The sequence below is a fragment of the Erithacus rubecula genome (genome assembly GCF_903797595.1).
Source record: "Erithacus rubecula genome assembly, chromosome: 21".
NCBI classification, from domain to species: domain Eukaryota; kingdom Metazoa; phylum Chordata; class Aves; order Passeriformes; family Muscicapidae; genus Erithacus; species Erithacus rubecula.
The window spans coordinates 10,567,854-10,595,790 of record NC_136673.1 but is presented as its reverse complement, the minus strand read 5'-3'; the positions used below and the strand labels follow the sequence as shown (position 1 = coordinate 10,595,790).

At 56.0% G+C, this 27,937-nt stretch overlaps 1 protein-coding gene across 3 annotated transcripts in view; it reads right to left on the bottom strand.

The window, feature by feature from the left end:
* The window catches only part of EXD3 (exonuclease 3'-5' domain containing 3), a 252,914-nt gene that overhangs the window by 7,682 nt on the left and 217,295 nt on the right, over positions 1-27,937 (bottom strand). For all 3 annotated transcript variants that reach the window (XM_079324085.1, XM_079324083.1, XM_079324084.1), the window contains one exon: positions 2,291-2,384. In XM_079324085.1, the coding sequence (XP_079180211.1) occupies positions 2,291-2,384 (94 nt within the window). The remainder of the gene's footprint in view (positions 1-2,290; positions 2,385-27,937) is intronic.

Below are 27,937 nucleotides of genomic sequence, written 5' to 3'. Positions count from 1 at the left end.
CCACAATCTGTCACTGCGTCCAGCAAGGACTTGTCTGTGCCCCATAGTGACCCACAGCCCTGCTTCCCTCTCTGCCCCAGAGTCTGTTCCATGCACCTGAGCTGCTCAGAGCATCCCACTGGGAAAAAGGCATCACATGGCAAAACTGTCTGGGCTTCAAACTATTTGCAGCACTTCTGCCCTCATGCAGGGAAAATTGTGGCTGTATCAAGGAATATGTTCCCTAAGGCCTGTGAAAGTCCTAAGTCCAAGTAAGAGTGAGCTATTACAGGATGAATAATTGGGCTTTCATCACTCGGAAGCCCTGCTATAAAAATCCAAGAGCCAAATGGAGCAGCACTGGCCTGTGGCTGGCTGCAGCTGGACCCCAGCATTTGGGAGCACCTGGGCCAGATACAGACTTGTGCTGAGGGGTGGTCCTGAAGGATCTGTCCCCACCTGCCCCAGCATCCACCAGTTCCTCCCTGGAGAGGTGAAGCCCCTGTGGGAGGAGGTTCCCTCCTTGCCTGGAAGCAGGAGCAGGGAAAAGGCATTTTCTTGCCAAGCAGCAGCACCTGGCCATGGTCTGGGCCAATGCTGACAGGGACAGGGCTGGAGTCACGGGACAGGGGCTGTGGATGCTGGACACCCACATGACTGTTGGGCCATGACAAGGGCAGAGCAGGTCCTGCCACCAATTCCTTCAGCAGGAAAATGTAAAGGAGATCAGGGAACAGCTGAGATTTTCCTTATGGATCTACTTCTGTGGCCACCCAGCCAATGTCCCAATGCCACCACTGTCCTCACCAAGTGATGGCAGGACACTGTCAGCCTGAAAACCTGACCCAAAGTGGGACATTTTTGGGGCAACCTAGTCAAGCTCACACTAATGCTTGCAATCCCTGCAGGTCCTAGCAAAGTCCAAACAGAAATGAAAACCCAGGATGGAGCCACACCTTTGGGTCACAGGGGACCCTGCTGGCAAGTCTCCAGGGGTTTTCACTTTGGGTGGGTGCCAGTGCCCTGCTGTGCCCCCCTGTACAAATCACAGCTTCTGTATCATGTTTCCACCAGCCTCTGGGGATGCTGTGGAACCTTTGGTCCCTGCCCCTGCCTGCTCTGGGGCAGAAGATGGTCCTTAGTGGAGGATGCTCCCTGACACGGTCATGAGTGACATGGCCAGTGCTCCTTCTGTTCCCACCTGCTCCTGTCCCACAACTCCCCCTCCTCCACCCACCAGGTACATGGGGGGACCAGCAGGAGATTGCACGGCCCGATGGGGACACACAGTGTTGCAGATGGGGTGTAAAGAGTAAAACAAGGTGGTCCCTGAAGAGTCTGTGTGGAGGAGCCACGGTGCTGTGTGAGACCCTCCCAGCTCCATCAACCTCATCACGAAGGGGGAAGGGGAAACAGCTCACTCTGAGCACAAACCACAGCATTTCTATTTCCCATACTCTGAAACTGGCTGAACTGGCCCGTCTGGTCGTTGGATACACACGCAGAGTGCCCTCCCCAGAGAAACCACTGGAGAGGATGTCCCGGTCTCTGGGGAAGCACAGCACTCCCAGGCTGCTGGCACCCTGGGAAAGCTGCCCCACCACGTTCCTCATCCCCGGAGCCGCACGTGCAGCTCCCAGCAGTGCCACAGCCGCCGCTTCCCTCTGCTCCCTGCTGCCAGAGACGGGGAAGCCATGCACAAAGGGCTGGGCCAGAGCTCGGGCTGGGTTGGAGCAGCAACAGGGGCATATTCCCAATCCGGTGTGCCCGCCACGGGTGTTGTTTGCCACCAAACTGTGTCTCCCTGTGGGAAGGAGCGTGTGTGGGTCAATGCAGCTCGGGGCACGGCACGGAGGAGCCTTCCCTCCCCCGAGCCCGCTGGAGCCTGGCTGGGCAGGCAGCACTTACCTCCCTGCAGCCTGATCTACTAATTCAAGAGGCATTGGGCAGGTGAGGAAGGCACTGTGAGCAGCCCCAGCCAGGAGACATTTCACCACCCAAGCTGAGTTTTTCAGTTCTGGTAGTGATGACCTCAGGCTGTCACTTGAGCTACTGTTGGCATGTCACCAATCCTCCCAGGCTGGGCCCCCCATGCACGACCCCGTGCCTTGCAGGGCAGGACAGGGCAGAAACATAAACTGGACTTGAAAAAGCTCTGTGGGTCAGCATCCCGTGGCAGATTGATAGCAGGGCACCCCTCTGAGAAACCCCCAGGCTCAAGGGGATGGTCCCACTCTGTTCAGGCCACTGAGTCCCAGGGAAGGTCACAGGAAGGGGGATCAAGTCCAGCTGTGGGCACCCACCCACTCACCTGCACTGTGCTCCCCTGATGCTTGTCTGCTGCTCTCCACCAGCTGCCTCATCCTCTCCTGTGAGACCTTCAGATACTTGTTGCAATTGCATACCTGAGAGAAGAGAGAGGGGGAGGTCAGTGAGATGGCCATCATGCTCCCCAGGCACCTCCTGCCTGCCATGGGCACAAACCCATGCAGGGCACCCCTGGCACAGGTTGGGCAGCCCATGCATCACATGCACCACAGAAGGGAAACCAGGGCAGGACCTGTCCCACTGAGCAGGGGCAGGCAGCAGCCACAAGCCCAAGAACCCCCTCCAGAGGTTCTCCCTCTGTGTGTGCTCAACCACGCCTCCAGCCAGGCTGCCAGCACTGCTGCCCACCCTGGCTCCCCAGGCAGAAAACACCAGCAACCAGGCTGCCTCAAAGCATCAAGCAGACACCCACAGTCTGGGCTGTGGCCTCAGGATTTGATGTCTCTTGTCTGACAGAGGCTGGCGGGAGGTATAAGCTGTGGACCCCAAAACACTCTGGGCTCTCATCTGGCTCTGCTTAGCTTGGCTCTACTGCAGCACTGTGAACACTGAGTCATGCTTTTTACCCCACTTTTTGTTTGCCAAAATGTATCCAGACAAGTCTCTGAGTGCCTGCATGTGCCAGGTGCTGGACCCCAAGGACTCCCCAGTCCCACTGCTGAGGAGCCCCCGAGGGTGCCCGGGCTGAGCACAGGGTGCAGCTGGCAGCCAAACACAGTTGCCCACAGCGAGCAGCACTAAAGCTCCCCGGGAACATCACAGCTGGCTACTTGACACCTTCCCTCTCTTCTCCCCTCCCTCATGGGCCTGGGATCTGGCTGTTGGGATGTGCTGCAATGCCTTAGCTTTGTTTTCAGGGGCTGTTTTCTGCTGGCAGAGCATTCCCAGCACACTGCACCCACGGCAAGGCAGGAGACAGGTGAGCAACTTCACCGAGCAGAACAAGTCACTTCCCTGCCAGGGGCTTTGCTCCAGAGCCTGTTGAAACCAGAAAGGTTTTCCAGCTCCCAGCCAGGCCCTGGTGTGGGCTGATGGCCACTCTGCTGCTTTGGAGCAGTGCTGGGTTCATGGCAAGGGCTAGCAATGGCCTTGCTCACACAGGAGGAGCGGGGCAGGGTGATTTGTTTGGAAACAAGCTTGTCACCATGTCCTGGCTCTGCCTTGCAGGAGGAGGTGATTCCCACTGGCAGCCTCCACAAAACCAGCATCCATTCCCCATTATTTTGGCCAGAAAGGACACCTGGGCTCAGCTCCCTGAGGCCCCACTGCTCCAGCCCTGCAGAGGAGCAGCATGGACAGACAAACAGAGATGGACAAGAGGCGATTTTGGAAGCACTCAAGTAACATGGAAGACACTGCATCACTTTTAAAAGGGAATTTTGTGGCAATCCTCTGACTTGCACAGCAGCATCAGGGAACAACCCCTTGAGCAGCTGGGGACAGAGCCCTGCACTGCTCCTTGTTCATGCTGGGGGCAAGATGAGAGCATTGGTACCACTGGGGGCTGGGCATGTCCCCCTTCCCTGAGCAGGGCAAAGCCCTCCCCCGTCTCACCCTCAAACCCAGGGACCTGGGAAATGCATCTGGGTGAAAGCCTAAGGGAAGCAGAATGATACTGTAATTTGTGGGAACCTGAATTTCTGCAGAGCCTGACCAGTGTTAGATGGTCCCTTTGAGGCCTGAGGACATCCCAGCTCACACAGGCTGGACCTAGAGCCAAGATGGCACCCCCTGACAGGCACCCACACCCTCACAGGCATCTGTGGGATTGTAGCAGGCAGGAAGAGGGGACAGGCAGTTGCTGGGGACATGCTCTGGTCCCACTCCCCATGATGGTGACAGTGGGCTGCATGCTGGAGAGGGATGTTGAACCTGCAGGGGTGGGGGAAGGCACCTCTTGGGCACGGTAGCAGCACTGGAGAGTCAGAGGTTTCCAGGAAGATCCCAAACCATTGAGCTGGCAGCCAGGAGGGTGCAGCAGGGCCCAAGGGCACCCTCCTTCCCTGCCCTTTCCACTGGCATGGATGTGCAGGGTCTCCTCTGCCCTCTGTCACACATCAAATTCCCCAGGATGCCCTGCCCTGGAAGCTTGGAGCCCAACAGGCTCTTGTGCAGCAATGCCAGCACGCTGGGTACAGGCTTCTTGTCCCACTTGGGTGCACAGTGTGACCTTGCAAGCATTTCTCTACTTCTCTAAAATTCATGGCTGTTGTGAGCTAGGGGCAGTTCACTCCCTGGGCCAGGGATGCCCAGCAGCACAGGGCTATCCTAGCATTCCCCCTCTCTGGGGCTGCTGGACACTGCCAAGAGGCTCTGTGCCCCATGCCACCCAGCTTCTGGGCCTTCACAACCTTCCCAAAAACAGAGTATGAGCTCAGGAGTCAGATAAGTCACTTAAACAGTAGTGCCAGTTAGCTGCAATAAAAACATTCAATTTTTTTTTTTTAATGCCTTGCCAAAATTATCCAAAAGAGTGAGTGGGGAAGGCTGCAACCTCTGAAGGCTGCATGGCTGCTTTGCAGGGACAAGTGGTGGTCTCAGGCTTGATGCATAGCTCCTGGGGATGTGGAGCAGTTTTTTGTGTGGATCTTTTGCATATAGGGTAGGGAAGTGGAGAGTCTTTCTGCTGGAGAAGGAATGGTTGTTCCTTCTCAGGAAAGCTTGGTTTCTACAGATCCATCATGGCAGGTGGCCTCAAAAATCTTCAAGAGGTGAATCAGCAGGAGGTGGTGGTACCTTGGAACACTGCCTGGGGTGCAACTGCTGCCAGCACTGGCCATAACCTGACAGAGAAGGGTTTGGCATCTCTGCAATCTTGGGGTGCCCCCAGCCCCTGTGCCAGGCTCGGGGTGGGGGTGGCAGCTCCTGCCATGCCCCAGTCCTGCCCGGGGGCTAATGTGCTCAGTGGGTTGAATGAGAGGCGCTGCTCACGCCATCCTGCCTGGCCTCAGGCATGAGGAAAGGGCAGAGTCCAGCTTGGGAGGAGGCTCCTTGGGGGTTGCAGCCCTCACAGGCTTCTGAGTCCGCTGACACTGCTGTCGCTGTGGCACAGGAGCATGCCTGATGCCCTCAGGGGGTGGGGTGCCCCATGCCCTGTGACACAGTGGGGTGCCCGGTGCCCCCGAGGGGGTGGGATGCAGGGCAGCAGCGGGCACACCTCAGAGAAGGAGCAGCCCTGCTTTTCTCACGCTGGGGCAGCCCGTGCCAGCACATGCTTAGTCATTGGTAAATCCCAGCCGAGATCTGCTCTGCCCTCTGTGAAATGGATCTTGGCTGCACCCCCGCTGAAGCAATCCCGGCGCTCGGGAGCCATGGCGGGCGCGCTTTCCCACGGCAGCCCGGCCCCGGCTCCCCGTGTGAATCAGCCGGGCCGGGCAGCACCGGCTGCTCCTGCTCTGCGCGGGAGAGCAGCGAGCCCTGCTCCGATCCCCCGGCAGCAGGGCCACGGAGCGGCTGCGGAATCGGGCTTCCCGCCTGGGGGACACCACTGCGACACCTCCCCTGCGTCCCCGGGCTCTGCTGCCACATCCAAGCGTGAGGAGCAGGTGCGGCTCGTCTCAGACGGAGCCGCGGTCTCGCTACAGTCGCTCACTGTGGTCCCCTCTCCCTGTGCCTGTCTGTGCATCCTGGCCAAGGTGCTGCACCTCGGGGGTCACCGTCACCCCCATAGCCGTGTGCTCCTGCCCAGAACCTCAGGCCAGCATCCACAGGGACACTGCAGCCCAGCCGGCTCTAAGGGTGTGACAATGGGGATTAGAAGGAGGGATGTCATTGGATTGAGACTGTGGTGATGTCACTGGTGTGGATCTGCGGTCCCTGAGCCCAGCGAGGTGCTTGTCCCCAGCAGCTTGAGCCCCCCTGCACTGAGGTTCTCCTGTGCCACCAAGGAAGACGAGGCAGGTGAAACGTCTTTTTGCAAGGCTTGCAGCCCAGCTGGCGCCTTGTTTTTGTTTAGGATGATCCCTGCCTCTCCCAGCCCTCCTGGCTGCGGATTTCAGCAGCGGTGACGCATGAGCCTCACAGGACTCGAGGGACTGGATGCTTAAGCCTGGAGCTTCAGGGCCATCTCAGCATCCCATCCTCTCTCTGCACCTCCACCCATGGAGCTGAGAAGCTGAAAGAAAACTCAAGTTCAGCAGATAACAGGAGCCAAACCTTCGGCAACTCCAAAAGCGCTGCAGAAAGTCAGTGTGAGCTTGCCTAAGGCTGGCAGCATGAACTCAGGTGGACATAGACTGGTACCCAAAACACGTGGAAGATGAGCAGCTCAGACAGCACTGGAGTCAGTTTTGGTCCTTCCTTTGATATCTCTAAAAGCTGCATCTCCAAAATGCTTTGAGTCACCTTGGTGATGCTGAACTCTGTCCAGAGAAGCCGCCCTGGAACAGTCTCCAGGCCCTAGGGCTCCTTCCACCTGCTCTGCTCACAAACGTCACGGGCCAATGTCACTGAGGGATCTCCTTGGCAGGGGTACCAGGGAGACACAGCTTTCTGCCTGGAGAGCTCCTGGCTTGGGAAATCCTCAGTGTATCAAACCTGCTGTAAAGGACAACAGTGCCTGGTGTGAACTCTTTGGGGCAATTCAGGGCAGCTCATGTCAGGACAATTCCTTGGGCGTCTTCTGCTCGCTGTATCACAGGACTACTCAACAGCCACCTGCAGTGGTATCTTCTTTTCCTACTCACCACCTACCCTCTCCTCTTTCTCCCTCTCTCCAAGATGGATATCACCTGGTGAAAGGGACACTCCTCCGGATGGAGGTTGCAACTCTCCTTTTGGTTGTGAAAGCACAGCCCTTGAGCACCCAGGAGTTTCTTTCAGGGACTTATTGAGACTTGAAGCCTCCCCAGATTGCAGGATGCCTGGGCTTAGCACAGGCTGGCCTCCAAAGGCCAGGAGTTATGGATCTGCCTCCACACACCGCTGCCAACCCAAAGCAGAGTGCCTAGGAAGGTGGGAGATGGTGGGAAGGGCAGTGAAAGAAAACCAGGTAACAGCCCAGATGTGAAGATGAGCTCAGGAGCTCACCATACTCATCTGCTCACGTGTCTATTTTCTCACGTTTTTCGCAAGTGACTTCAGCTGCCTTTGCTGCACCCACAGCTTTGACCTTCAGACACTCTCCTCTTCCTCCAGCAATGCTCTGCCCTGTAGCACCTTTGAGGTCATTGCATAAAGATCAGAAACTCAGCAATTCAGCCCACTGGAGATCTCCACACCTTGTGGGTACAAAGGCCACCTCTGGGTGCAGTGCTGGGGACAGCCATCTGTTCAAGGGGATTTTCAGAGAGCAGCTGGTTGGGCTGTTTCCCTTCCCCTTGATGCCAAGTGCTTTCTTCACTGATCTTCTGATCACCAGTGCCTGGGAATCATAAAGGTGCACATTGCTGTTCCTGCTCTGTTGCAATGGTCCCGTGTCTGTCCTTAGCTACCAGCAAACCCCCCAGCAGCAGAGGAGATGCCGGGTGTGTCAGTGTGGTCCTTTCAGAGAGCAAAGGCTCCCTGTTCACACAACAGCCCTGAGTGTCCAGAGCACCAGGGCAGCCATGTCTGCCAGGGCTGGGAGTTGGGCTGTCATACTCACACATGGAAATGCAGCCTGGGCATCCTAAGCCAAACCTGTCTGCACATCAGCAGCAGGGGTTTTATGGCCATCTGAGCTCAGTAGCACACTGCCAGTGGAAACACAGGGCTCCCAGTGGGATCCTGGCATTAGGGGCCATTTGGTTCACAAAGAGGGAAGGGCTCTGTTTATTGAATCATTAACATCACTTCCCTCACTGCCAGGTACTCTGAGAGGTCTCTTAGGCAAGTGCTGACCTAGCCCAACCCTGCTAAGCTGGTAAGATGACATGGATCCCATGCCAGCCTGGTACTGAGTTCCCACTGCTTTCTCTGCTCCTGCTTTGCTATTAGTCATCCGTTTCTGGAAGGTTTCTCATGCATAATAAAGGGTTTCAACACTTGCATAAGCCAATTCTTCTCATCAGGAGTGACCTGCTGCATTTCCCAACACTTTCCCTAGGCAGTCCTTCTGACTGCCACAAAATATGGAGTTAAAACATGAAGTTTTCTATCCCCCTTGAGGCAAAAGGTGTGGGAAATCGAACAGATAAGAATGCCTTTAATTAGTATCATTTGCATAAGCTCTGGGAAAGGCTCACCTGACAGCTACAAGGGCCTTGCTTGTCTGGGAGCATCAGCCATGGCTGAAATGGGCAGATTAACGGAGCTCCTCTGACTTGGGAGATAGTGAGCATCAAGGTGACAGAGCCCTGGAGGCTCCATGGGTACCCCAGCTCCTGCTGGCTCCTCCTTGGGGTACCCCAGATCCCACTACCTCCTTGTCTATGGGCCCCAGCTGCTGCTGGCTCCCTTTCAGGTCTCCCCTGCTCTCACTGGCTTCTTGTGAGGGCACCCTCTTCTCCATTTCCACCCCCCAGTTTGTAGCTGCTCTAAGCAAAGAGGTGACTGATGGGCTGGGGTGAAGGGCAGGGATGGGAAGAGAGGGAGAGGAAGCACAGGCACATCCCTGGATAAGATGTGGAGGCTGTGGAGTGGGCTCAGGATGCAGAAGGGAAGGGAGCAGGCTGCGTGGCCTCTGTTTTTCTCTCCCCCTGCTGCACTCGTGCTCCCTTGAGTGCAGACACTGCTGGTCCCCAACCACAAACCCCATCCCACTGCCGTCACTGCCAGGGGTGATGACAAAAACCCTTTTCAGTACCTCAAGGCCTTTGCAGTGATGAGAATCTCACCCCACACTACATCTAAACCCTCATGCAAAGCTGGATTTCCCAGAGGTAAAAATATTATGTTCAAACTGCCTCCCGCTGCACACATGCCCCCTCTGATCCCTCCAGCTGCCTCTCAGCCATCTCAAGTCTCACTTGCTCATCTTGCCTCCCAGCTGGGCAGAGCTCCCCAAAAAGCTGAGGCTGCCACAGCAGCCTTGACCCAACCTTTGCTGTAGCCGTGAGCCCTGTTTATCCAGCACCCAGCACACAGCTGCTGCTCCAGGACAGGCTCTGGGCAATTTAATCACAAAGCAAACCAGTAATAACTGCCTGCTAAGGAGCTTACACAGTGTTCCCCCCCCATCCCCAAAGACTTGGCTTTAGGGTGAGCTCTGTGCCAGGAGCTGACGGGCCAGGGTGTGACTGTCCCTTCCCACCCTCCTGACTACTGTGCCTCTGCTCCTCCAGCCCTACTCCAACATCTTCCTGCCTTGTAAATGTGCTTTATATTCAACCCTAGGGTGAGGGTTAGCCCCTCCTGGGGGTGAAAACCTGTGTCATGCAGCTCCAGGACACCCACCTTCTGCTCCAGTCTGCTCCTGTGCCACAGCAGGACAAGGCTTAATTTGCCCAGCTCCCTGCAATGCATCTCATTGCTCCTCCTCTTTAACAAGCTAATGAGTTTTATCCAGCTAGAGGTGAGAGCTCAACTCTTGGTCAGAGGATGCCAGAGGATGGACCTCAGGAGAAAAAATCCCCAAATCAAGCTCTGGAATTGCCCAGCATTGGAAACAGAGCAAGGGTCCACATCCTGCCAACTCATATTCCAAAACTAAAATGCAGGAGGAAATCCGGCTGCCAATCAACTCCAGACCTTCAGGAGCATCATGTTTTGGCACCAGAAATGGAAGAAGTCATGGAGCTCCATTTCAAGTTCCTTGAGAGTCAGAGCCCTGGAAACTGCAAAGGGATGAAACTTTTCTCTGTCTAGAGGATCCCCAGACTCAGGTCATTGGCAGTCAGGCACTGGCACTGCTCTTTCTCCCCGAGGGCTTGCTGGCCATGCTGTGAGATGTGTTTCTGCCTGAGCCAGGCCCCAGGAATACCCAGGGCAGCCCATGAAGCCTCTTCCCTGTTGCATCTTCCCCTGGACATGCAGCCAAGCTGGGGCACTGTCTTCTGTTCCTGGGGCTTGACAAGCTTTAGGAAATTATCTTTATTGTGTATTAAGCAACAGCCACCCTTATTCTGGCTCCTTCTGGCTTTTCCTGGCAGCTGTTCTCCCTCTGACTGAGGTCCTGGGACCAGCTGTGTAATACATATCAGGGGCTTGTTCCCCCACCCTGTGCTGAGCCCTCAGAGCTGTGCCTGGATGCACCCTCAGCTCTCTGCTTTTCCCCAGAGCAGTTTTCAGTCCTGTACAAGTGGCCAGGTGGCTGCCCAGCTCTGCTCCTCATGGCCATCTGGTCCCCAAGCATCCTGTTGCCCTCTCCTCTGCCTTCCCTGGGGACACCTGGGGCTGCCCACCTGGGCTGGTTCCCCAGGTCAGCACTGCAGCTGAGTGGGGTGAAGGTGTGAGGGCAGAGGCAGAACCGGGGAAGTTGGGTTCATGTTTCAGCATCTATTTTTATCTGGGAACCCAGGTCTGCTGTGCAGAGGCCCCTGAGGGACACACTGCCTTCCCCAGCTGGAACCACGTACCACTGGAGCACTACCTGCCCTTCCCTGTCACTGTGCCAGACCTCTGGGTAGGAGACAGCATCACCTGAGACATTGGGACATCCTCCTGGCTCCTGGTGTGCTGTGGCAGGAGGGAAGAAGCTGGGGTGCAGTCTGCAGGCCAGGTCCCCCTGCCTCCAACCACTCTGAGGCTGGGAACACTTCATCACAGGAAACCCTTGGAGCTGCAGAGCAGCCCTGCCACACTCTCACCAGGCCACCACCCAGGTCAGCAGCCAAGTGGTGGTGTCCCTTCTCAAGCTGGACTTTAGTTCTGTGGGGCTGCATCAGCCCCATCCCTTTACATTTGTTTAAGGAAATAAGCCTGATTTAGTGGCCGGAGCTGCAGGAAAATGGGAACTTGTGCTGCCCCAGCCCCAGCAGCTCGTGTGTAGCTGCAGGTTGGCCAGGGCAGAGCTGGCTCCCAGCATGGGAACATGGTGTTGGAGCCCAGCCCCTGGTGCTGGGCAATAGCAGTGAGCAAGGGGGCACAGCTGGGAGGAGGTGAGCCCCCATCCCAGTAGGCAGTGCCTGCTGCTTTAATTGCAGGGAGAGTAGGAGCTGCTGCAGAAAATTGGAAAATTTAAAAAAAAAAAAAAAAAAAAAAAAAAAAAAAAAAAAAAAAAAAAAAAAACCAAAAAAAACCCAAAAACCCAACAAAAAAAAAAAAAACCCCAAAAAACCAAAAAAAAAACCCAAAAAAACCCCCAACAACAACAACAACAAAAAAAAAACCCAAAAAAAAAAAAAAAAACCAAAAACCCAAAAACCACCCAACCAAAAAAACAAAACCCGTGAGAAAGGAAATCTGAGTGAGGCCTGGAGCGATCTACCCAATCCAGCGGAAACAATGGCCCAGGAAGAAAAACCAGTTCCTACACATAAAGTAGAATAGACTGGGAAGGCTGGAGGAGGGGCGGGAGGCTCCCTGCACAAACAAGCCGGGCATTATGCGGCTGCGCTGCCCGGGGCACGGAGCCCCTTCCCGCACTGGGGACCCCTGATCCCGCTGGGCTGGGCTGGGCTGGGCTGGGCTGGCACCCACACCAGGGATGGACAGCCAGGAACAGCAGCTCGGGCTGGCGGGGCTCAGCACCCAGGCTGGGCTGGGCTGGGCTGGATTTAGTGCCCAAACTGAGCTCAGGTCTCCAGTTTAACTCAGGTGGGCTCAGCATTCAGGCTGGGATCAGCACCGGTCTGAGATTAGACCTGAAAATGGGATTAGAACCGTTTTGCCCGGGATTAACCCACATTTTGAGATTAAGCCCCAAGATGGGCTCATTTCGAGGCAGGGTTTACTCCAGGATGGGCTCATCTCCAAACTAAACTCACCCCTGGGATGGGCTGATCCTCAGACTGAGCTCAGCCTCAGGATAGGATGATCCTCAGGGTGAGCTCATTCCCAGGCTGAGCTCACCCCAAAGGGCTGCAGAATGCATGGAGCTGCTGGCTGAGCTGCCCCAGGCTGGTGGGACCGAGGTCCTGGACAGGTGCCCTTCAGGGAAATGGCACTGCTGCCAGCTGGGCCACCTCCTCACCTCCCCAGATCCCACTGTGGGATGCTCAGTAGGCAAACTCTCAACTGTGAGATGGGGAAAGCCCAAGTGGACAAACCAGCTCCAGCATGGTCCAGAGACTGGTCTCTGCCCTGGCCGTGAGCACTGGTGTTGGATTCATCCCCTTGGCTGTGTGGCAACAGTTAGGATGTGCGAGGAGGTTGTGCTCTCCACAGCTGGGAGGTCTGCATAGTTTCATTTTGAAGCAGAATCCTAAACTCCTAAAATTAAAACCACCATCAAGATCCTCACCACGAGCAGTCTGACTGTGCCAGAGCTGTTTGGCCCCCCAGCCCAGCCTTCACTGCTGAGGCTGAGAATAGATGGTGTCCCCAGAACATGGGCCACTGATTTATCCTGGCCTGGCACCAATTCTCAGTTTGGGTATGGTCCCTGTGAATGTGAGCCTACTCTAAAAACTGTCACCACCTGGAAACAAAGAGTGTAGAGAGGGAACTAGGGAGAAAAGGCAGATCCCACCCTGACTGGGTCCAAATGGGCTGCAGTACCCTATGCTTGGCCAAGGAGGACTCTGGGAACAAGCTGGGCTTGGGAGATGTCATGGAGTGTGTCACACTGATGGGGACATCCCTGAGCTGACCCTGGGGTCCTGGGCAGTGGGCAGGGGGTTGCTCCCAGGCTGCCCGTGGCCAGGTGAAGAGGAGGGGGAGCCCTGTGCTGTGGGGGTTTTCTTTGCCCACTGTAGGTGTGCCAGCATCCTTTTCCCTAGACAACCCCTTGTGGGATAGGACTTATGCTGGTCACCTCTGGGATGAAAACTGGATGGGTGTGGCTGTAGGATATGACATGAGTGAAGGTCCATGGCCCATGTGCTGCCCAACATATACTGAGAAATCTTTGGTAGGGCAAGGGATGGACAAAGGGTGGATTTGGGTGAGTACCAGGCTGCTGCCAAGCACTTTTGGAAGGCTGTCCCTGTCCAAGTCAAGGGCTCAATGTACCCTGAAGGTGCAGCTCTTCCCACAGTAAGCACAGCATGACACTGCACAGCTGGGCTCAGGCAGCATTCCCAACACACAGGGGCTCAAAGGAACCACCATCCCCTTTGAGAGCAACCATCTGCATCTCATCCTGAGGGAAAACAGCAGCTCTTCACACACAACTTCTCCAAAAGGCTCCCCAGAGCAGTCTCAGAAAGAAGATACACTGGCTGCTAGCTGGGACCAGCGAGAGGAAAACCATGGGTGCAGGGGAAGAGAGCTGCTGCTGCCAGAGTTAAGAACAACCCCCTGGAAATCTCAGGCACTTATTGCCCATGTTCCCAGCCTGACACTTCCCAGATGTGTTAATGTGACCCCAGCGTGTTGGTGACACGTGGGGTCACCATGGTGTGAGAGGGGGCCCAACCCCTTCACAGCTCCTCACCACAGCAGCAGGGGGTGCAGGGAGTGATCTACAGCATCAAGGCTTATGTCACACACACACAAAAAAAAAAAAAAAAAGGTAAAAAGGGGCAATTATGTACAAATCTGGCATTTTTTTAGGCTCTTGCTGGGCCCAAGGGAGTTGCTGTCTATTGTTTCGGTGGCCAAGTGGAGGAGGCAAAGCTGGGGCAGATGATAGGAGTGTTCTGACCCTGCCACACCTGGGTTTGCCCTTTCCCTGATGGACAGGACGTGGGCAGGTGAGTGGTGGCAGAACTGTAATTTCATCCCGCAGAAAAAAATACCTGTGAGTGGAAAATGCTGATGGGCATTTTGTGGGGGAGAAGTTGGGGAAGAAAGGTGTATGCTTCATTCCTCACATTCCTCTCCAGCTTCCTTGGGATGGTGGCTGTGCTCCCCAGGGCCCTCCCAGTGCCCAGGGGGTGATGGAGAGGGCTGAGGATCCTGTCCTGCCACCTTGCTGTCTCCACCAGCTGGGCAGGGCTGAGCATCTTCCCCTCCTTTCCCATTGTGGGGGTGGAGGAATGGGACTGAGGTCTAAGTCCTGCTGGGGTCTGTGAAATGCAATCTGTGATCAGTGTGGGCTTCACCTTCAGAAACAGCCGGCTGAGGGACCCTCACAGGCACGGCTGTGTCCGCAGGGCCCTGCTGCGTGCACGGCCAGAGCATTGCTGTGCTGCGGCCACACCGGGCCAGGGCACCTCAGGCTCCTGCCAGCGTCCCAGCACTCTGGATGTCCTCTCTGCAGACACCTCCCCGTGGCCCATCTTCTGCAGCAGCACCCCGAAGCAGCGAGGAAGAGCCCTGCTCCCCCCGGCTCCCTCCCGGCACGGCGAGGGCACCGCGCCAGCAGCTGATGGGAAAGTTCAGGGTCGGGGCGAGTGCGGGGAGAGGCTCATAAAGGGCTCTTTGTGCCGCAGGGCTGCCCCGGCTCCGTGCACGGAGCCCGCGGCCCCACAGCAAAACGCAGCCCAGAAATATGACAAGACATCTTTTCCCAGGCTGCTGGTAAACTCTAATTAAACATTTCAGCACACTCGAGCGAGGGAATGTCTGCTTCTCAGGCCCGGGCCATCCCATCTGGAAATCATCCCCTCCGGTGTGAGCGGGCTGGTGCAGGTTGACCCAGAAAGATGCTCCTTGGGCGTAGGGATGATGTGAACCCAAACACCAGAGGGGACAACCTGCTTCTCTCCAATGCCTCCGTGCCAGCATGGGTCCACTGTTGCCTCCCACTCTGGTGGAGGCGTCCAGGCTGGAACAGATGGAGAAGGGGACCTGTGGACAGGTCCATGACAGCAGTGCCACCCCTGGCACTTGTGCACCCCTACCATGGGAGCTGGGGTCCCTGTAGCTGCTGGGGCAGCAGCCCAGGGTGCACAGCCTGCAGGGCCAGGAGGCCGTGGCTCTGTCAAGAGATGCTGTCAGAAAATCTAGTGAGGCTAGAGGCTGCTGTTTTAAAGAATGAAGGAAAAAGAAAATAGCACAAAAGAGCTGAGCAGTGAAACCAGGTGGTTCCAGAAGTGAGGAGCCCTGTAAGGCAACAGTCTAGGGCACAGCAGCTTGTAGAGACCCCCCTAAAATCACCTGGATGCCCAGGATGGGTCTCATGACAGCAAGCTGGCACAGCTCTCCACATTACTAAACACTGATTTTGGCCATTAATTGCAACAGTTCCTCACTACCTTGTTTCTTGCAGGCATAGACCAGATGCCAAAATATTCCACACCTGATGCTCTGGTGTCTGATCCAGCCTCATGGAGGGCACATGGTGGCACTGAACTGCTGCTCTGCAGTGTCTCTTGTCCCACCTGAGCACAGCCCAGTGGGAGTAGCACACAAGGACAGGCAGTGCTGGGGGCTGGGGAGCTGCTGGTTTCCCATGGGCAACCTCAGCATCAAAGTCAGGTTACCCAGGAAAAGATTACTCCAAAAATGTGCCATTCCTGAGATCACTAAATGGTGGGAAGGTGTCTGCCCTGAGACTCAGAACAGTGTGACAGACCAAGCAATGACACTTGTAATTTGGCATCCCATGGGGTGGAATTTGGCAGAACTAGTCTCTCCTGCTCTGAGGACATTCCAACTCCTGCACGGGTAGTCTGAATTGAACTCCCTCAATACACTCAGCAACCATGGGTTTGATCCAGCTCTGCCTCCTCAGTTAGACAAGCAGCAGCAGCACCTCCTGGGGGAGCTTTTATCCTGGCCCACTGAGGACCCAGGCTGAGGTTCCTGTCACTGTGCTGGCAATCACCCCTGCGAACCCTCACCCTGGTGCTGTGCCTGCCCTTACTGGATGCTCCCCCCTAAGAAAATGGCAACACCAATCTATATCTGGTCCCTTTGATGGCATGTGACTAGGGAGCCCTGGAGGGGCCATGGCCGGGTTCCACATGTTCACAGGGCTTCTCCTTCTCCTTCACTGCTGTGGAATGGGGAGACTGGATTTAGGAAGAAATCTTGACTTTTCTAGGGAAAGCAAGGCAGCCAGCAGGGTCTTACATCGCCCTTGTGCAGCATCTGGGCTGTGTCGACCTGTCTAGCTTTGTGAGATGTATCTGCCCCTGAATCCCGGTGCACTGTGGGTGCCCCAGGTGGCACCATGAGCCCCAGACCTATCACGGACAGGGCTGTCAGGCGGCAAGGGAGGTGACAGCCGTAGTGACACCGACTGAGGGCACCGACCCCCCGGGCAGCGCACACGCCAAGGGGGCTCATCCCTATGGCCCCCCAGGGATCCCATCCCCGCTGGGAACCACAACCCACACCCTCCCTGTGTGCCCACAGACTGTGACACCACGAGCCGGTGACAAGGAGCCCGATCCTGAGCTATTGTCCGACTGTTTCCCAGGCTCTCCTACCGGCTGTGAGGATCCGAGTGCCAGTGGGGTGGGATGGGGGTGCGAGGGAAGCGGGGACAAAAACGTCGCACCGCCCTCCTCCTCCTCCTCCCTGCGCTTGGCAAGGCGGGGCGACCCTGGGAAGAGAAAAGGTTCCCAAGGCGAAGGTGTTAAATACCCTTCTCCCTTGTTGCTGTCACCTCGCGGCCCCGGGGGTGTGAGAATCAGACTCTATTATCCCCTCCCTAGGAACTAACATACTGTACTAACCTTTTCACATGAAAGCTACGCTCTGTTTGCCAACAAAAGCCGACGCTTGGTTCCCAGGAGCGGGAAGAACCCAACCCCACGGCAATGAGCGAGGGCTCCGCGGCGAGCCCACCCTGCCTGCCCCAGACCCGCCAGCCAGGAGGGTGCCAGGGGTTCTGCGGGTGGGGGTCAGTCGGCTGCAGCCGATGAGCTAGAGCAGGGGGACTCTCCCCAGGGTGAGGGATCCTTCTTCCCGGCCCCGGGGTGCCCGGGGTGCCCCTGACCTGTGCCCCCGGTCTGTCCCCCCCCGTAGATGGGTGGGATGGGGCTGAAGGTGCAAGGGGGAGCAACGGGGACTCCCTACCTGGGGTTTTCACTGCTGGGAGCCCTTCCCCATCAGGGCACACTGCCCCAATTGTCTCCTGTCCCCATGCTGGCACACTCTCATCAGCTTCCCCAGGCTCCCCCTGAGGCATTTGCAGGGCTTAAACTGGTTCTTCTCTCACCACTGACCAAAGCAGGTCAGGCTTTACAACATCTGAAACTTCCACTCGCTTTCAGGCTACCCTGAGAGGTGGAAAGCAAGACTGGGGGAAGCATCACCATGGAAAAACCCATCTGCACAAAAGCTAAGCCCCAGCTCAGCATTCCAAGTGGCCAGATGAACACTGAGCACAGCAGCTCTGGCCTCCCTGGGAACATGGCAGCAGCAGGGATGGGACAGGTATCACCTGGAACTGGGACTTGCTGCCTCAGATGATGGCAGGCATCTTCTGAGAAAATGAACAGTTGGGGTAGCAGCCTCCTCACTCAAGTTTTTAATTAAACAAGACCTGTCTAGGGCATCATAGCTGCTCAGTTCTAAGATAAAAAAAAGGACCAGAGGAGAGGTCATGAAGTGAAAACGGTTTTTCTGGCTTTTTCATATTAACAATACCTGCTCTGCCTCATTTATGGCTGGATACCCTTGACAACTTGGGACAGTGGGCTTGAGAGGTACCCAAGGCCACAGCAGATGCTGAGTCCCTACAGAGCCCCACACTTGGGGACACATCCCTGAAAGACCCTACAAATTCCAGATTCTCATTTTGCCTTGGAATTGCAATGAGGTGCATGCTTCTAATGAGGGAAGCAGGAGAAAGGAGGGATAAGTCCTTTTCCCTTCTCTCTATTGTTTCCTTCCATGCCTATCTCCATTTCCAGTCAGCTCTGGAGGCAGCTTCCTCCCTGACCCCACAACCTTCCTGCCCCAAAAGGCTGGGAGGCTTTTGCAGGTCCCCGATGAGCTGCTGGCCCACTCCAGCAATGGGGAGACTCTCTGTGCCCCAGCTTCATCGGCATGTCCTGCTGCAGGCAGGCGAGTTCTGCATGGCTCACACGTTTATTTGCCCCAGCCCATGGAGCTGCTTCACACGGGCTGTCAGTGATAGCCCAGAGCCTGCAGAGCTGTCCTGCTGCTGTGCATCCTGTGGAGGTGCCGTTGGCCTCACACTGCTTTGCAAAGTAACTGAATGAAAGCTGGTGAATCACTGTGGTGCTGCCTGGCTGCTCCTCTGTGCATGGGCGCAGTGGCCCGGGGTGGCCTGGAGCACACGCGGGGGCTCTTTGGGCTGCTCTTTTTGGAGGGTCATTTCTCCTCTCAGTTGCTGAAGTCAGATTTGGGTCATCAGGTTTGATCTAAATATGTCAGAGGACTGGAATTTGCAGGGAAGCAAAGGCACAATAATGCAGGCTCTGTCTCAGTGTGATTCAGGGCTGGTTTCAAAAGCTCTTGGTTCACTCTTAGTGTCCTGGGAAACCTGGCGCAGGTTTAGTTCCTCACCTGACACAGGTGCCATGGTGCTTGAGAAGTGAGGCTTCTTTTGAAGAGTTTGCCTGCTCTACCCTGACACATGTCCATGTGATGGAGACAAGCATGTGGATGAGCTGTTGCTATCTGTCCCCAGTTGAGCCAGGACTGAGCCAGGGCCATGGCTCTGAGGCTTAAGCCAAGGTGAGAAGAGATCCTTACCAAGTGTCTGGGCGGATGAAGCAAGAGGGAGAGTTGGTGCAGAGGGGAGGCATAGAGTGGAGTTGGGACCTTTGTCCCTCAGGCCACTGTCCCCAGGCGTCCCAGTGCCAACTGAACCCCATGGGTCCTGAAAGGGTTGGTGCTTCCCAGGGAGGAGCAGGCAGAGCACTCTCAGTCTTGCTGCAGCTGTGAGAGCGGAGCAGGGAGGGTTTGTCCCTTCATCCCAGCCCAGCTGCCCAGACCTGCTCCCCGGCTCCAGGCATCCAGTGGGTCCAGTGTGGACCATGGTTCCCAGGTCCCCATGGTCCCCAGAGTGGTCCCCAAGGCATGTTGACAGCCCTGGATCTGCCAGGAGAGCAGTGATAAACAGGAGAGGAGACACAAAGGGCTGATTTAGAGGGCAGCTCTGCATTTCCTGCTTCTTCACCTGAGGTCTGCCTGAACCCAATCAAGGAGGTCCAGGACCAACCAAACCACCCTGAGGCAATGATACTACAATCACAACAGTTCAAGCTACAACAAGAGACTCCCTCAATTTTTCAAGCCAGCCCGTGCAGTCTGGGTCATGCAGAAGCCAAGGTGGAGGCATGTCTGGCTCCATCAGCACCTTCGTCCAAATCTCTGTGGATGAAGCCTGGTCCCTACCTGCCATATCATGGATCAGTGCCCTGTTCCTCACTGCCTTTGCTTTTGGCCATAGCCCATCAGGGTCCCTGGTTCCTGGCCACCACTAATCCTGCAGCCTGGCAGAACTCTGGGACACTAAGGGCTAGGGCTGGAGGATAAACCCCTCTGAGGTCTGCCTGAGCTGCTGGGGTCAGCAGACTTGGGGTTTGTCCTGGATGTAGCAGCTGGGTGGGAACTGCTTCTGCTCAGACCCTTTTCATGCGTACCTGCACGGTTGAGGCATCTCAAAGCAAGAGCCCAGACCCTTGCACAAGCTCTTGCATCCAAAAGTGATACAAAGAAATGAAAAATTGACATTCCCCAGGTCCCTGGTGAGAACATTTTGGGAGCGGTAGCTTGCCATTTGGTGTTGGAGATTCAGCTTCAAAGCCCAAGGCACATCAAAGTCCAAACCTCCAAGTCCAAAGCTTCCTGGGAAAGGTGAGGGTGCCCGTCTGTCAGTGCCAGCCTCTGCTTTCTCTGCCCTGCAGGAGCTTCTGAAGACACACGGCTCCACTGCGGGAGGTTCAAAGGGGCCTCTGGGGCACAGCATGCCCAGCAGCCCCGGGGACACCTGCTCAGCTCATAGTGACTCTGACTGTCCCCAGGACTCCCGCAGCTTCTGTCTCAGGCAAAGAAGATACTATTATCCCCCCACGATAAAAATGTTAAAAGGAGAGACGATTACACTCCCTGCAGCCCTTCTCTTTCAGCAGACAGACGCTGCAGGGCCTCCCCTCCTCCACGGTGCGCTGATGGAGCTCAGCCCGGAGCGGGACGGACCCTGGGAACGCCTGGCGCTGCTTGCCGCCGCCCGCTGCGCGGCACAGATGAGAGGAAAGCGGCTCCGGGGCTTCCCCTCACCTCCGTGCCCGCCCGCCGCGGCCCCGCCGGCCCTTTCATCTCCCGGCCCGCGGCTCTTTCATCTCCGGCCGAGGTGCGACCGGGCCCCTCGGGCCCCCCGCCCCGGCACCGCCGGCACCGCCTTCGGCCCGGCCCGGCCAAATGGCCCCTGGCCCGTGCTGGCCCGGGAGGGGTGGGCTAGGCTCCGGCCACCTCTGCGCTCACTGCCTAAATCTGGCTGCTCTCAGGTGCCTGGCGAGAAACGAGAGATTTCTGCTGGCTCTCTCTGCAAAGCAGATGATGCCGGGCTCGTGTCGGCTCGATCTCGGCTCATCTCTGAGGATTTGTGCCCACACAGACCCAGCCCGCCGGGCCGGGCCCATGGCGGGGCGTGCGGGCCGGTGTCCGTGTCCTGGTGCTCCCACCGCGGGTGGCAAAACGGTTCCCAAGGAGCCATCCCAGCTCTCAGCCCCGGAGGGAGTGAAGCTCATCAGCATCCCGGCAAACAACTTGCAACCCACGGGCCAGCCACGGTTTATCCCTGGATTCTGGTATAAGGGTGGCACTGTAATCACACAGCTCTGGGTGTCAGGGCACCGGGGCACCTCTGCCAAGGGGCAGTGAGTCCTTGCAAGCAGCATGAAACAAGGTGCCTGCCTGGTGGGAATGGACTGCAAAGGGAGCACAGCTTGGTAATAGGAATTGCTGGGAGAGAAGGAGAACAAGAAAGAGAAGGGCCATGGCCTGGGCTAGGTTCCTGCCAGGCAGTGTCACTGCATGTCCCAGCTCTGGGGCAGCAGTGATGGGACTGTCAGTGAGTGCAGCCCTGAGACAGAGACGTGTGGCATCAGGACATGTCAACACCACTGCACCACAGAACTGCACCCAAAAAGCCAAGAATTGACACCAAATTTCACAGCTCTTCTGCAGAGAGCCAAAGGGATGAGGTATGAGGGACTCAGGACTGAGGGAGGGCTGAGGGCAGAGTTGCCACAGCTCCTGGCACATGGGGCTGCCACCAGTGAGTGCCACCAGCTCAAACCCACCGTAGGGTTGGAATGCTGGGACAAGGGGAGCTCTAGCCAGACTGTCCTCATGGGCTGATCCAGCCTTCAGAAGGGCTGACATGCCTGTGCTGTCTGTCCTGACTGACATGTTCCATACATGGATGGTTGGAAGTGCCAGGAGTTTGCCCCATGCATGTCCATGAGTTCCAGTAAAGCATCCTAGAGACCCCCTGAGCTCCAGTCTGCTTTCAAATCATAGGGTCACAGAATCCCAGACTGGTTTGAAGGAAGGAACCTTAAAGTCCATCAAGTCCTAGCCCCTTCCATGGGCAGGAGGTACACCTTCCACTATCCCAGGCTGCTCCAAGCCACATCCAGCCTGGCCTTGGATACTGGCAGGGATGGGGCAGCTGCAGTTTCTCTGGGCAGCCTGTGCCAGACCCTCACCACCCTCACTGTAAAAAACTTCCTTGTATTTAATCCAAGTCTTAATCTCTTTCAGTTGAAAATTATCACCTTTTATCCTGTTGCAACAGGATCTGCAAAAAAGACTCATCCTTGTCCCTGTTCCCATTCCAATTCACGTCCTCACCCTCATCCCTATTCTCGTTTCAGTCCTCATTCTCATCCTTGTCCCCATCCGTGCACTCTCCAGGATCACAAGAGACACCCTGGCTTGACATGTGCTGGCTCAGCTGTGGGTCAGGTGCTCAGCAGCATGGTGGGTCCCTGCACTCAGCCGTGCAAGGCCAGGGAGCCACTTTGGGCAAGGACCCAAAAATGCAGGTGGTGACTCGCTTCTTCCACCCACCAGGAAGGACCCAAATCAGTTGAAAATCCAGCTTCTTGGAAGCCATTCCCAGTTTTTTCAGAGGTCTTTCAGAAAACCCCTGGCTGCAGTCCAGCCCTAGCAGAGCTGTGCTGCCCCTGCAGCTCCTAGGCTCCCAAGTGACCTTGATAAGTATTTCCACAGCTGCCCACACAGATTCCTCAGGAAGGGCAGTGTACATCCTGAGCAGTGAAGCAGCCACAATCCCACTGTGCCCAGAGCTGCCCCATTTCTCTAGGTAATCGCAGCTCATAGGGGAGCCTTCTGTTTTCCCTTCTGATGTGGAGGAACGCAGATACAGGACCTGCCAGCAGCAAATATTTGTCACTCTCCCACTTTACCTCTCTGCTTGACACAAAGCCTGTTGGTCCACATCCATATACACGTGGATATGTCTGTTTAGAGCATTTGGTTCAGCTCCTTTGAGCTTTTTTGACCCTGTTAGGATCCCAGAACCATGCTGGAGCCTTTGACAGCAAAATTGGACTTCAGAGGACTGGGAGCCAGTCCCAGCCTTGGTGCTCAGCTCCTTTTTTGAGCTTGAGCTGGTGGATGAACCATGCAGAGCCCAGCCAGGACCAGTTACAGGGTTCAAGGTCACCTTCAGCTCCTTGCTGTAATGTCACAGGGGGAAAAGGAGGGATTTTCCCAGCAGGCTCCCTCCCTGGCATACTGCCTGTCCCCAGATGCTCCGTGTTGCTGCTCCAGCCTCAGCACCAGATGCAAAGCAGCTGATCTTCATGTGGCTGCTCCAAGCAGCATCACTGCACCAGCCCACAGTACTCATGGTGAAATTCTTTGCCTGGCCTCTTCCTAAAAAGAGGCCAGAGCAGAAGCTGGACCAAGGTTCAAACCAGCCCCAGGCCTTACTCCCACCTCTCTTGGGATCACTGTGTGGAGATTAAAAGCACCAGAATGAGGGATGCTCAACGTATTAGCAGGCGTGAGGTGGGGCAGGAATGGACACCACAGACACCCCTGGGACTCGCAGGGCTGGGTGGTCATGCTCTCAATCCAGAAGACATTTCCCAGAAGGAATTTTTTGGCAGGATCACTCCTTCCCTCTGGGAAATTTCTCTGATAACACTGGAGCTGAGATAAAGAAAAGCACCCTCCACATTCCCACCCAGCTGTCTGCAGGAGGATCCATCCCACCTGGCTGGGATGGTTTGCACAGAGGAGAGCTCAGCTCCTGGGACCCCCAAGCATCCCTGCTTGCCTCAGCAGACACGAGACGGGGCTGGGACCACTCCGGGCTGGCTGCTCGGGTTCCCACATCCCTCCTTGACGTCACCCCAAAAATGCCGAGTGAAAGGGGGGCCTCGGGCACTTGCCATCAATAGTGGTGAGAGTCACGCTGGGCTGACACGGAACTGTGCACAACAAAAGGCAGTGTCCGAACAAATCTTCTCAGGCGCTGGGTTCCCCCGGGTGACCCGGGGTTAGCCCGGACTTTTGCTCCCAGCCGGCCCTCCGGAGCAGGAATGTCCCTCCGTGCTGCGCCATGGCTGGTTCCCACGCTTCCAACCTGCTTTCCTATTTATCAGCAACCAGTCCCTAATCCCCTTTGTGAAGGCCCGATTCAAGCTCAGCACAATGTGGCGAAAAGGGAGGGGGTGGGCGGGAGAGGAGGGAGGGGAAAACGGTGCCAGAGAATGAAAATCAAACTCTTTACCTTTTCCCCCCAACCCTAATGATGAGTCCTTAGGGACTTTTCAGGCTGTCACCTGCCTGGGCAGTGCCAGGCTATGACAGGGCAGGGCCCAGCCCCATGGAAAGGGCTCTTGGCGGGATGTGCTGATGGTTAAGGAACAAGTAAAGGCACACATTGAAAAATCCACTTGTGTACCCTCACAGGTTACTTCAGCTATGCTGCCCACTTCTCTCACATGCTTAGATATTAGGAATTTTTTTTTCCACAGAAAGGGCTGTCAAGGCCTGAAACATGCTGCCCAGGGCAGTAGTGGAGTCAGCATCCCTGGCATGTGAGGACATGGTTTAGTGGTTAACATGGTAATGATCATGGTTGGGATCGATGACCTTAAAGGTCTTTTCCAACCTAAACAGTTCCAAGATTCTGTGATTCCATGACTCTCTGATACTCTTCTTCTGTGGCTACTCCACCAGGGATGTGCCTGCACACCCTGTGTGTTCCTAATAGGACGAAGGCGTGTACTGGAACATCACCTAGAGGGTGCCTGTGGTGGAACAGGGAATGTCCTGATTCACTCTTGTTCAACCACCTCACAGCAGCCCCTCCCCACTACCACATCCTCTCTGCTCACAAACTTCCTTGGGAGGAATAACCCACTGGAATTTCCCCATCTCTGGGTGTGATGCTCCATGCTGGGCTCCATCCTCCCTTGGGCTGATCCCCTTGGTCAGCTCCTGTTTGCTTTAGGACAGGATTCAAAAGCCCTTCCCCAGATAACTTTGGAACAAAACAGTTTCCAAAGGCTGTGCTACTTACAAATGAGGGGTTTTGAGCTTTTGTCCCAAATCCAATGCTGTTTTCTTTGCAAACGACGGGGGAAAAACGTAAAAGCAGAAGAGCTGACCTCAAATGCTAATCTTGTTAGGTTAAACTGTTCACTAAACAGATGGAGGTGCAAGGCAATGGGATTTTTGTCTTTCCATGGAAGGGGTTAGTCTTGCAGGGCACAGAGGTCATTCCAGGCAAACCGGCAGCTTTCCTCTTTGTGTCACCAGAGCAGGGGGAAAGGGAAGAGGCACAAATGCTCCCAGCTGAGCTGGTCTGGTGGTCTCACAGGATGAAACCCCCAAGCCTCACTCTTGGTTATTCAGAGCCAGCACAAGGCCAAGGCACCCCAAAAGGGACACACTGCCAAAGACTCTATTGCTCCCCAGGGCCACAGCATCTCAGCATTCCCCATGGAAGATCCTCCCAAGAACCACCCTATGGCCCTTTTGGAGCACTGGAGGGGTGGCATCTCCACAACCAAGCCTCACCTTTCCCTGAGCTTTCTGTGGGAAGGAGAGAAAAGCCAAGGTCTCTGTGGGCAGGGAGGCTGCTAGTACCTGTTAAAAGTTCTGGTAGAGATGGAGGGTGGTGTGTCCCCATCCTTCTGTCCCTGTGCTCCTCACCAGGCAGAGCTAGCAGGGAATATGGGCCTGTCTCTGCCAGCCCAGGGGCAAAGGCTCTGCTCTGGGAACTGTACTGTGCTCCAGGTCAATGATTGCTCCCAACTCCCTGACTCTCCTGCCCCTCCTGCCTGTGCAAGCACATGCTCAGCCTGCCTTTATCTTGGTGAATCCCTGGGCTGCTCAAGAGGGCATGTGAGATGAAGCAACAGCAGAAACAAAACCACAAAAGTATGAAGAATTGGTCAAAAACTCCAAATGACGCTGTCTGGATCTGACAAACTGACAGCTGGATAGAGGGAACCACCCTCAGGAGTCCACCACAAACAGGATCTGCTCCCAAATGGCAGCAGGGCATGTGGGAAGGAAAGGGAGGAGGTCCTCAGTGTGGTCAAGGAGAGGCCAGCTGTGAGAGGTGGGGTGATGCAGTGGGATGTGAGATCCCCTCCTGCAGCACTCCTAGTCCAGGTTTAGTGACTTTGGAGGCAGAGGACAAAGCCAGACAACCACCCAAAGTACTCAAAAAGGCTCCAAATTTTAGGTCTGAACCCCAGAGGACTCTCTGCACTGCTACCAAGACACAGGATAACCACATGCTGGACCTGCTAAGGTGGGCATAAAATTCCTTGTTTTAAAATAAATGCTAAGGAGAGAGTGCTGGTGGGATATTCTGTGGGTCCTAGAGAACTATCAGCCTGTCTGAGCATCACCCAGAACTGGACCCTACCAAATCCTGTGGGAAGTTAGGACAGACAAATCCCTGCCTGAGTGGCTGCTTCCAGCAAGTATCACAGCAGCACAGCCAGCTGTGCCCACAGCTGCCCCTGCAGGGCTCCTGCTCTTCCCAGTCCAGCCCAAAGCCACCCTGTGAACTGGGGCTTCAGTTCTGAACTGAGGGTCCCCTGGACTGCTCAGCCGGGCCCCCATGTGGCTGGGTGTGCTGGCACTGAAGCAGCAGGGACTGGCACCCACGGAGCCACTGAGAGCAACTGTCCAGCAGAACCGGCAAGATCAGCACGGATCGCACGGTCCCGACTGCCATGAGTGAGCGCTGTCGGCTGCTCCACCCCTGCCCGCCTCTGGCTGGGAGCCCTGCAGCTCCTCCTGTGTCCCTCCTGGGGCCACAGTGACAGCACGAGCAGTGTGACTGCACGAGCAGTGTGACAGCATGAGCAGTGTGACCATATGAGCAGTGTGACCGCATGAGCAGTGTGACAGCACGAGCAGTGTGACTGCACAAGCAGTGTGACTGCATGAGCAGTGTGACCATATGAGCAGTGTGACAGCACAAGCAGTGTGACCATATGAGCAGGTTGACCATATGAGCAGTGTGACAGCACGAGCAGTGTGACCATGTGAGCAGTGTGACCGCATGAACAGTGTGACTGCACAAGCAGTGTGACAGCACGAGCAGTGTGACCATATGAGCAGTGTGACAGCACGAGCAGTGTGACCATATGAGCAGTGTGACAGCACAAGCAGTGTGACTGCATGAGCAGTGTGACCATATGAGCAGTGTGACAGCACGAGCAGTGTGACCATATGAGCAGTGTGACAGCACAAGCAGTGTGACTGCATGAGCAGTGTGACCATATGAGCAGTGTGACAGCACGAGCAGTGTGACCATGTGAGCAGTGTGACCATATGAGCAGTGTGACAGCACGAGCAGTGTGACAGCACGAGCAGCATGATGGCACAAGCAGTGTGACCACGCTCCCAGCAGGCGCCTTCACACCCTGGCCCTGTGTCACCCGGAGTGGTCCAGGCTGGGAATTGGCCATGGTGTGTCCGTACGCCGCCCCCGGCATTAAAAACAAACAGAAGATGTGAAAATACAGTCTAGAAAAATGTGAGAATATGAAAACAAAAAGGAGAAGCAGCTGCAGAGCTCAGAGGCTCGACTGGGGCCCAAGGAGGCCATGACAGTAAATAAATAATAGTCCTGGTGTGCGGGGATTTGTCACCTCGCTGTGTCCCACTGCCCAGGCACTGTGAGAGACACAGCGGCCACAGGATCACAGCAGAACCAGTAAGGAGATAGAAGGAAAGAGACACAGCAAGCCTACTGCATGGCAGGAGCTCAAACTCCATGGGGGCTGGCTCCATCAGACTTGGTGTCCCTGCCATGCCAGGTCCCACGTCGAGGGCTGGCAACAGCACCAGCATTGGGGAGAGCCAGAGTGCTGCCCATCCTGGTGGGGATGAGGCCATGGGGATGTGTGTGAATTCCCTCCACAGCTGCAACACTGGAACCCTGCCATGACCAAAAGCCAAAGGTACAAGGTGCTCCCAGCCCTGCAGGGAGGTTTGCTGGAGCCATGGGAGGAGTGGGGGCCAGGGCCCTGGTGCTGCCCCACTGCTGCTCCAGTGAGTGGGCTGGTGAGGGGCTGCCTTGATGCTGTCAGAAATAACCAGTTTGCCCCTTCTTTGCTTGTACTCACAGGAACAGCCTGGCAGTGTGAGGGGAGCAGGGACTGCATCCAGACACACCACTCAGCTCTCTGCTCCATTTCCCTGACTCCAGCTGCGTCACACACAGCACAGACCCCAGGCACAGGACTCAGAACTACCCTGTGTTTGGTGTTCAGCTGCATCCTGCACTCGGGACTCCTTCCTTGTCTGTGGGAGAGACACCAGCTGAGGACAACGATTCCCATCAGCAGTT